Source organism: Urocampus carinirostris, chromosome 15 (assembly GCF_059441175.1).
Source record: "Urocampus carinirostris isolate Australia breed hairy pipefish chromosome 15, RoL_Ucar_1.0, whole genome shotgun sequence".
NCBI classification, from domain to species: domain Eukaryota; kingdom Metazoa; phylum Chordata; class Actinopteri; order Syngnathiformes; family Syngnathidae; genus Urocampus; species Urocampus carinirostris.
The window spans coordinates 4,402,454-4,412,934 of NC_142363.1; the positions used below are offsets into that span (position 1 = coordinate 4,402,454).

At 42.4% G+C, this 10,481-nt stretch overlaps 1 protein-coding gene across 3 annotated transcripts in view; it reads left to right on the forward strand.

Annotated features, from left to right (window-relative positions):
• Positions 1-7,204, forward strand: part of LOC148351362 (leucine-rich repeat and fibronectin type-III domain-containing protein 2) — a 266,639-nt gene extending 259,435 nt beyond the window's left edge. For all 3 annotated transcript variants that reach the window (XM_088354582.1, XM_088354585.1, XM_088354583.1), the window contains exon 5: positions 3,667-7,204. In XM_088354582.1, coding sequence (XP_088210708.1) covers positions 3,667-4,651 — 985 coding nt within the window. In that variant the 3' untranslated portion in view covers positions 4,652-7,204. The remainder of the gene's footprint in view (positions 1-3,666) is intronic.
• Positions 7,205-10,481: the final 3,277 nt, after the last annotated feature.

The following is a 10,481-nucleotide window of genomic DNA, read 5'->3' on the forward strand; positions in this document are numbered from 1 at the left end:
TCTTCTCATTTGACCCACAAAGCTTGCCTAATCTCTATCTCTATCGATCTACCCTGGTCATATCCCTCGAGAGGAGTGACCGACAGCAAGACAAACTCATATACAAAAACAAAAAAAATAAAACAGGGAAAAATAGCATAAAACACACGCAATTTTTTTAGACCATGGCCAACCCACAATGACCAAACACCCAAACAAGTTAAGTACCTCAGCACCCAAGTTGGTCATTCTTTCGACCCTCCAGATGATAAGTGAAGATAAGACTCGATATAAAGAGGTTGTTGGCAATGATTACCTCATTATTGTCGACATTGGTACATTTCGGCAGCAGATGCTCGGAACGCATAAAAGCTACTTGCAAAGCTTCTCGCACTGAACACTTCAATCACATTTAAGCTTGTTGCTCGTGTGCATCGAGTCTCCATTTTAAGAAAAGTGTTAGAAGGAAATTATTGCAGTGCTCATCACCTGGATGGTTATCATTCCGAGACATTCAGCCGTCTCTGAAAAGAGTCTGAAAAATCCTTTCAGAATGCACAGACCATGAAATTAACATTTTTTTTCTCTCAATTGTGAGCACACAACATCAAATTAATTTGAGATGTTCTGTTTCTAAGGAAGTGACAGTTTACATAATTTCAAACAACCTTGAACTTTTATAATATGTTCAACATTCGATGGCGTCAAAGTCACAAAAGCCAGATGGAAATGTTCGTAATAATCTAAAACTGCTAATGGGATAATGTTTATTATTTAGCACTTCCTGGTAGTGATGAAACAATGTTGATGTGAATAATAAGCAAAATAAATTTACTATCAAATGAACTTACTTTTTTTTTCATTTCTCGTTGGTCAAACAATAAGACGTGATAGAGAAATATTTTGTTGTTAGACTTGAGTGACAAAGACAACAATAATGACAATGGTAGTATAAACTGAGGGCTTGACATGTATAAACTAATGAGACAAATAGACACACGGGACAAAAAAAAACATATTGCTGAGGATTCTGACTGGTTGACACAATACCATACTTGTCAACCCCAGCCAATTGCTCCCCTCATTAAGGATTGCACTTCCCCTTATTGAACAAAAACAAACCTTACAAACACAACACAACACACACCCATTTACTTACAGCATGACAGACTACGTATAATACCGCGACAAAATTAGCAATATACCATGATGTTCTCGTCGGGCTAAGGGGCCGGTCACACAGACATTTGCGGCTGAATCACGGCCAGAAATTTCTGCCTCTGAGGCGGACGCAATTGGACGCATTGAGATCGCCATTCAGACGAGATACAGAGGTGCTTAACACGAGGTCGGAAATTCGCGCGCGGGTGACAGCGCAAAATTATTTTGCCCTGCTCAATTCTTCAGGGCGCGGGTTCGCAGCCTTTCACAAGCGTATTGAGGCTGATCCACGGGGGGGTTTTGGGGTTTTTAAGGGTTATTGTTCTATCTTCGTTATTCATTATCCATTATCCGTTATCGGTCAGTTCATAATACGCTACAAAGCCTAGGAGCCGGGACACTCACTCTCAGCCAAAAGGCCAAGCTAAGGTCCTAGCCCTAAAGCCTTGCTGCGATCATTGCGGGGTTTTGGGGTTTTTAAGGGTTATTGATCTATCTTCGTTATTCATTATCCATTATCCGTAATCGGTCAGTTCATAATACGCTACAAAGCCAAGGAGCCGGGACTCTTACTCTCAGCCAAAAGGCTAAGCTAAGGTCCTAGCCCTAAAGCCTTGCTGCGATCATTGCGAATGCACCGTTCCCGGAGGTACTGCAATACCGGGCCGATGCGTGGAGTGGACAGAGCAAGCTCTTATTCCATCTCGGCCAGAAGTTTCTGGTCGTGAAGCAGATGTCGTTGGGCGCTGTTGGACGTTTAGAGACCGCCATATAGACGAGATTGAGCTGTGCTTTACTCGCGGTCGCAAATTTTCACGTGGTTGGCCGCGTTCAAAACTTTTGAGCAGCTCAAAAGTTTGAGCACGTGTTCAAACCGCGTGCCGCACACGTGGTCAACACGAGGAAATGACGTGGAAATGACGCGGAACGACGTGCTCTGGCCGCGGCCAGGGCGTGGTTACACATGGGTAGGACGGGAAATTTCAGCGGGTAATCGTGGGTGGAGCATGGTAATAGCATGTTCTGCGCCTGTATCGCGGTGTTATTACGTGAAATTAGCGTGTTACGCGTGTGACAGTCAAACGCCTTTCTCCGCGTATAAACAGCGCGAATGCCGAGCATCAGTTGTGCTCGTGACGTCAAGGGGGTGAACATGGATCCCCGTCAGCGTAGTTTCTCTTCATTTCGAATAAATCTTTCGGTGCATTCGCAGTGGTCGCAACAAAGCTTTAATGCCAGGACCTTAGCTTGGCCTCTTAGCTTAGCCTTTTGGCTGAGAGTAAGTGTCCCGGCTCCTAGGCTTTGTAGCGTATAATGAACTGACCGATAACGGATAATGGATAATGAATAACGAAGATAGATCAAAACCCCTATAGGCTGAGAGTAAGAATCCCGACTCCTAAGCTTTGAAGCGTATTATGATCTTATCGATAATGAGTAATGATTGTAAAAGATAGACCAACAACACTTAAATCCACCTCCCCCCGTCAGCATAGTGATCTCGTATTGATCCAATTTTATTTTTTGACATTTCTTTTCAAGACTTTAAAATAAAATGATGCCATACCTTGAAATATTGATTAACACGTGACTGTGTCTTGTGCGGTTATGAATTTTACAGCCCGGTGCCGAAATTTGCATACCCTCACTACTACAACCACATTTACCTCGTTTCTTCTCACATTTAGGGAAAGTATTGGCGAACATATATCCAAAACCACTCCGTCTTGCATTTGTTGGAATTGTAATACAATTTAAACCATTCCGTCTTTGTTTATGTTGTGAACGTAATCGAACGGTAAATCCTCCCGCCCTCTCGTGTACGCGCATTCAGCTGCGCTTCCAACGAAAGCGATCGTATTCTATATAAAACGCTTATTAAAACTATAAAGCGAGCTAATTATAACAATTGGGAGATCTTAGTCTATATAACGCGTTTATTTTAACAATAAAGTGCAATCGTATTCTACAAAATGCGATTGTAAACGTGGATGAAAAAGTCACGCGAGGGGGTGGGGTAGTGCGGGTGTTGCGTAGAAGTTGGATATGGGCACATCACCGGCTCGGGAGCTTTTATACCCGTTTGCCACACGAGGAAATGACGCGATGAGGAAGCGGAACAGTCGCCGGCGTCTTTTTTCCGGCCATACCACAGATGAACAGCGGGTTGGCCAAATTTGCGCATTTTCCATCCCGGGCAACCACGGGCAAAAAAAAAAACGCAAAATTTTAGCCGTGATTCAGCCGCAAATGTCTGTGTGACCGGCCCCTAACAGTGACCGAGGCAATCCGGATTAGAGTTAAAGTGGGCAAAACGAGATCGTTTTCCTGTACAAAATGTGTTATACACAACTAGAAATGATCAAAAAACCTATAAAATATTGGTAAAACATATAAGTTGTCAGGTATGCAAAGTCTCAAATTGGTTAATGAACGCTGCTATATCACTGATGTAATTTGATGGTGATAACAACAGAGCGAACTTGAATAATATCATCCTGTGTGTGTTCCTGTGTGTCTTTTCAGGATGATTCCAATGACTAACAGAGCCTTCGTAGTCACCAACCTGGTCCCGGGGATGCAGTATGATCTGTGCGTGTTGGCTATTTGGGATGACAGTGCCACCACCCTCACAGCCACCAACATCGTAGGCTGCGTCCAGTTTATGACAACGGACGATTATCCGCAATGTCAATCCCTCCACAGCGGTTTCCTGGGCGGCACCATGATCTTGGTCATTGGCGGTATCATCGTGGCCACTCTGTTGGTGTTTATAATCATCCTCATGGTGCGCTATAAAGTAACGAGCGGCATCCAAACTATAAAATTACCCAGCGTAAGCAACACTTACTCACAAACCAATGGCGGTGTGAACAGGTTTAACGGGGCCCCGCCGCAGGTCAAATCGGCCGTGGTGGTCATGCGTGAGGAGATGGTGGAGTTTAAATGCGGGTCTCTTCAGAGCAGTATCTCCTCATCGTCATCGTCCTCAAACTCACTGGAGAGTCAAACAGGGAGAAGGTCCGGCGACTGCTACAGTATGCATGGAGCTGAATGCAGTACCCTGCCTAGCAGTAAATTACGAAGGCAGAGGCACAAACCACAACCCAACTTGGACCACCTTTTAGGGGCCTTCGCCACTATGGAACTTCGAGGGATACCAAGGGACCGTCACAGCATGGCTGGTCCCTCCACCGCTTCCAGTACTATGATGACGGGAGCCTTGGCTCCCCTTTCTGACAAGGAACCTTTACTCGGAAGAGCGGAATCCACAACCATGCTGGGGCGTCTTTTGGGGCTGCCCCAGGAGGGGAAACCTAAAAGGAGCCACTCGTTCGACATGGGTCACGTGGGATCTACGCAGTGCCGTGGGAATTACCCTCGACGGATTAGTAATATTTGGACAAAGCGTAGCTTGTCCGTTAATGGCATGCTACTTCAATACGATGACACTGACGACGATAAACCGAGTTTAGAGGGCTCTGAGTGGGTGATGGAGAGCACAGTTTAAATACTGAGCCAAAAACTTTATATTTGATCAAAATCAAACACTAACATGAATGAAAGCCAGAGGGACCAGGGTTTGGGTACGAGAAGTTCAAAAGTCTTTGTTTTCTTCAACGAACCACTAAACTCAAAAGTATTTTACTCTTTTAGAGTCGTGGATTGCACAGCATTGGCCTGGAAAACTTTCCCTCCCAGTGAGAAGAAATCCTGAGTGGATTTACCGGCTCTTTATTAAATAAATGGACTGCCAAGTGGATTAGCCGTGGCCACGGCAATGTGATGTTCTTTTGTGTGACCCACCGCGTGAAATTAGACTACTGCCACACTTGATCGGAGGACCACAGTATAACAGAGAATTCAAATTTTATTTTCATCAAGGTTTTTTTTTTATCATTTGTACTATTTATTATTTTGAGTGATTCATCGAGTGGCGTATGCACAGCTCGGTTTTCCACCAGAATCAAATCATCGTAAAAAGTAGCCTTTATTGAACCATTTACAATTTAATTTATTTGTTTGTTCATTGCTCTTTTCAACCAAGCACAATATTTACCTTGTGGCCCGCTTGTCTAGGTAGAGCCAAATGATTGAATTACATTCAAAATTTTGTTTTCCACTTTATGTCGGGTAGGTTGGTGGTTGGTATTAGGAATAAAAATTAAAAGGCACTCAAATATAGTGCCTTGCAAAGGTATTGGCCCTTCAAGAACTTTTTGAGATATTGCCATATTTTAGGATTCAAACTTATAGATAAAATCTTCAAAATATTTTAATAAATATCAACAACCTCATTAAAATTATCCACATTTATTCAACCTTTTATATTATGCTAACTAATAAAAAATTGAAAAGCAGGGGTTGCAAAAATATTGGCCCCCTTGAAAGTAACCTCCTCTTGCTGCAATCACAGCCTCAAGTCCCTTTTGGGTATGTCTCTATAAGTTTTGGACATCTTGAAACAGAAACGGTTTCCTATTCTTCCCTTCTAACCAGCTCAAGTTTCCTAAGGTTTTATTGTGATTGCTTGTGCACAGCATTTTCAGATCCTTCCACAGATGCTCTATAGTATTGAGTTCTTGACTTTGGCTTGGCCATTCTAACACTTTTATATAGTCGGTTTTAAACCCTTTGATTGTAGATTTTGCTTTTTGTTTGGTTACATTGTCCTGTTGGAAGCAGAAGCTGTGCCCTAATCTTAGGTCTCTTGCAGACTCTAAGAGATTTTCTGCCAGAATCACTCTGTGTTTGGCTCCATCCATCTTCTCAGGGTATTCTTTCAGAAAGGGCTTTCTTCTTGCCGCTCTTCCATAAAGGACAGATACCACTAATAGTTGTTAATAGTTGTTCACTTATTGACACACAGGAGCACTCTGTCATTGTTAGTCATTTAGTTCAACATTGGATCGTTCAGAAGTCATCAGGGAACTTCTGGAGTCAGTTGGCTAACCTGAGAGGAAAGGGGACATATATTTTTGCAACACCTATTTTTTTTTTTTTTTTAAATAATATAAATTGTTGGGAAAAAAATTGGTTGCACTTCACGATTGTGTCTCACATTGTTGTTGATTCTTAGAAAATGTTTTCAATTTAGCTAGTTTGAAGCCAACAAAAGTTCTTGAGGGAGGGGTGTAATACTTTCGCTAAGCACAGACAAAGTCAGATATTAACTTGTTTACACATGATTCAAAGAAATGTAGCACAAACAGATCAAACATTTGTATTCAACTCATTCATAGAAATCCTTTGTATTCTACACTTGGGGACAGTATGGAGGTTGACTCATGCAACGAGCTCCTTATCATTGGTTGTTTTTCATCCAGCTTTTATTTGTGGTAATTTAGAAAAAAAACAGCCAAACTGAGTTCTACCCATGCCTTTCTCGATATCCCGTGGGATTTTAGTTGCATCTGATTATGTTCGGTGTTTTTACTTTTCTTTTCATCACTAGGTGTAGCATTCTGTATATTGGCATATTTTGTACAAATTACTGGATCGAATGTAAACGTGGGGAAAATCATTCGATGGTGTTTTTTATTTTAATTGCAAGCAAACAGTGAAGGTGCTTTACTGTGTTGTATGAATTTGGTGTTTTTGAGCTGACTCAGTGAAACGGAACTCTGCACAAACGGCTTAAAATATCAATTAAAGAATTTGCCCAAATAAAAACAACAACAAAAGAAGAATATTAATTGTCCCCTATTTAGTAGTGATGTCATCAAATTTGATAGTGGTCACCAAATGTAACTCTTTCCTCCATGAGTCAGGCCGGCTTACCAAAAAGACAAACACATAAAAATACAGTGTCGATAGAAGCGACACCATTGTTGATAAAGGAGATACATTTGTATTTTGTGAATGGACGATTTAACTAAGTAGTTCTATTTGTGTCTTGTAACATCCCTTTTCACGCTAATGAGATAAAATTCTGTGCGTGACTTGGCTTAGTCATGATTCTGTGACCCGACGATAAAGAAAAATGAAATTAAAAAATGTATGTGTGAAAGCATTTTTGCTAAAAGAAAAAAGATATATATATATAAAATGTTGATTAATTTGACCGGCTTTTGTGTTTTTATTTACCACTACACACATATCTAAATACTGTTGTGTATATTTGTCGTATTCCAAGTATCCTTCCCTACTCACTGTCTTAGTTTACAAAACAGGTACACTTGAAATAAGGAGGGAAGACATCGATGCGTTTTGAAATTGCAAGGAGGACAGGGAGGTAGGCATTCGGATAAAAAGTCCAATACTTTTTAAAGGCTCTCCCTTGAGCCCTTTCTTTTTATTAGATCCTAGCTGCCAGCCACTTCAGGGTGTCCCCTGCACACTGCCCGAAGATGGCTGGGATGGGCTCCAGCACCCCCACGACCCTACTGAGGATAAGCGGTGCGGATAATGGATGGATGGATGGACTATTGGCCAGAGAAAAACACAAGCTTGTAATTGATAAATAATCCATTTCTGGGCAGTTGAGAATAAAGTAAAATATTAAGAAGTGAATCGATTTAAATTGTTTACTAGTGCAGCATGAATAATTTGACATGTTCAATATAATTAAATATTAAATGTCACATCATCATTTTTTTTTTTTTTGGCTTATAGTGCCAAATTGTTTTGTGGACACTCCAATTAACCAGGACATGTAATAATGATCTTGGAATTATCCATCCATCAATTTTCTGCACCACTTACCCTCAGTAGGGTTGTGGGGGTGCTGGAGCCCATCCCAGCTATCTTTGGGCAGTGGGCAAAGGACCCTGAACTGGTTGCCAGCCAGTCGCAGGGCACACAGAGACAGACAACTCACTCGCTCATTCGCAGGTAGGGACAATTTGGACCATTAGCCTGACATGCATGTTTTTGGAATGTGGGAGAAAACCAGAGTTCCCCGTGGAAACCCACTCAGGCATGGGGAGAACATGCAAACTCCACTCGGGGAGGCTGAACTTGAACCCTTAACCTCTGCACCGTGGGGCTGCGCGCCAACCACCCAGCGGCCGTACCACCCACCATGGAATTGTATTTATTTTTCGGGCTGGATGCTGGGTGACCGCTCACAGCGCCACACCCTGATAGCAGCGGAAAGAAGCACCACAGTACTGTCCTGTACCCGGAAAAAGGTGCACTCAATACAAAATCTAACTTAGAGCAATGTCCGGATATTTTTCGACATCCCAGAAAAAACGTTCGTATGCACCGTTTTTCGTAAATCGAATGGTCGTAAGTAGGGGAGAGTCGGTACTGGAAGAACCACTGACTCTAAAGCCCAGCGGCTCTCAGCTGGCCCGTCCCCAAGCCGGGAGGCTTTGGTTGGCCATTTTGATCCAGGCGCGCGTCCCCTGTCTTTTGGGTTGGCCCGGCAGGGGAGGGTGAAGACAGGCACTGATGTGGAGAGCAAAACCGCTGTTGAAGAGAGCGCGAAGGCTGTGTACGTGTCTGCTTTTAAATTTACAGTGTCATGGTCACTGGGGGCGGGTCCTGTGACCGGTGGGTTCCTGTTGAGGCTTTTAGGGAAAAAAGTTATCCAATTGGTTGATTACAACTATTATAATATATGTTGATTATCGTTGATAATGGGCAAAATTAATTTTAGACACAAAGTGAATTCCTTGCATAATTCCTCTATCATGAGACATGACGCATATGCAATTCTTTTATCACATATAAACACGTTGGGGTTTCTAACCTTAATTATACAGCTGGAGAGTAGGGTCACTTCCTGTGTACTAATTGTGGGTCATTTGGTGTTAGCATAGCAGTTGTTGGAAAAAGGACAGGGGAAATGGATGTGTGGCAGTTTAGTTCCTCTACAGTTACGCTTTTTTTTTGTAATTGTGAGGTTAGGTATTGTTAGGCAACGTTACTGTCAGGATCAGTGCGGAAACAGGACCCACTCGTGTAACGTTTCTCACAAGAAAGGGAGGGATTTGCGCCCACGATCCGGGGATTGCTGGACACGGAAGGCATGTCGCTCTGAACGCGGAAGTGGGACTTCCGTGGCGAGCGATGGCGGCGTCAGGAACGGAAAAATCGGGTAAGTAGCCGGGACAAAAGAGCATAAAACATGGTCAGGATCAGAAACAAGTCAAAAACTAGGGGAGGAGAGTAGACATGGTCGAGATCAAAACAGATCGTAGCGGGAGACGAACAGGAGCAAAAATCGGGACAGGCGAAAAAGGGCTTGCCGGGTAAAAACAGAGATTCACAGACGTACCGAAAAAAAGGGGACTAACAGGACAGAGTTTAAGTACTGACAGGGAGCCAATCTGTCAACAAGCTGCAGGTGGCGCCACACGGGCAGGGCCTATTGGGCGCCATGGCAACCGTGACAGTTACCAATTTTGGGTATGGAACATGTGTGGTCTCGTTCAAGGTTATATTAGTCAAAACAACAAACCGGCATCCTATGGAATCCTCTTTGCAGCTGCCCAACATTAAAAACATAAAACTTAGTGTAAATTTAGATTATAAAAGGATTATTACAGATTTTTTCCCTCACAAGTGTTTTCCTTCTCGATGATTTAATCTAATGCAGTGTTTATTAACTGCATTTGTTCACAAAAACCAAAACAACAATTCAATTAATTTACAACACAGTTTATTTAACCCGGACCCTTCTCAAGGTTTCTTATTTTCCTTGCCCGCATGTTAGTTTAACAACGGGGGATATTGTATTTGCAACCTTGGCAGTCCTTTGAGACATTTTATGATTAAGAGCAAATTACAAATAAATATGACTTGACCTGACTTGACTCAGGAAAACTCATGTACGGTATTTTCTGCACTATAAGGCGTACCTAAAAGCCTTTATTTTTTTCAAAAGCTGACCATGCGCCTTATAATACAGTGCGCCTTATATATGGATCAATATTAAGTCGCAAAGTCTTGCAACTAAGGCAAGCAGCCGCCGACTAAATTTCCCCCCTAAGGCGAAGTAGTCCGCAGTGTATGCTGGGATTTACATTCCGGCGTTTCATTTTCTAACCAATGTGTCAATCATCATTTGAATCAGTCACTATTGGCTAAAGTTATTCGGAGGTAAAGGGGGTGGATCCTTTTTATCATTTAGCGTAGGCTAAAGGGGCGAAACAAAGCCTGCAATTGGCCGAAAATGTGAATCACACGTTGGGTTGCACTACGGCATAGAGAAAACATTTTCACTACACTTACGGTTGTAAGAAGACCATGGTTACGTATCATTATTGAACGTGATGGTTGCAAGAGAACTTAGGTGAGCTATGCGGCGTTATATTTTACCGGTATTTTGTTTTAGAACGATCTTGATGTTTCTGTGATGAGTCTATTTTTAAACTAAATTCAATTCAAAG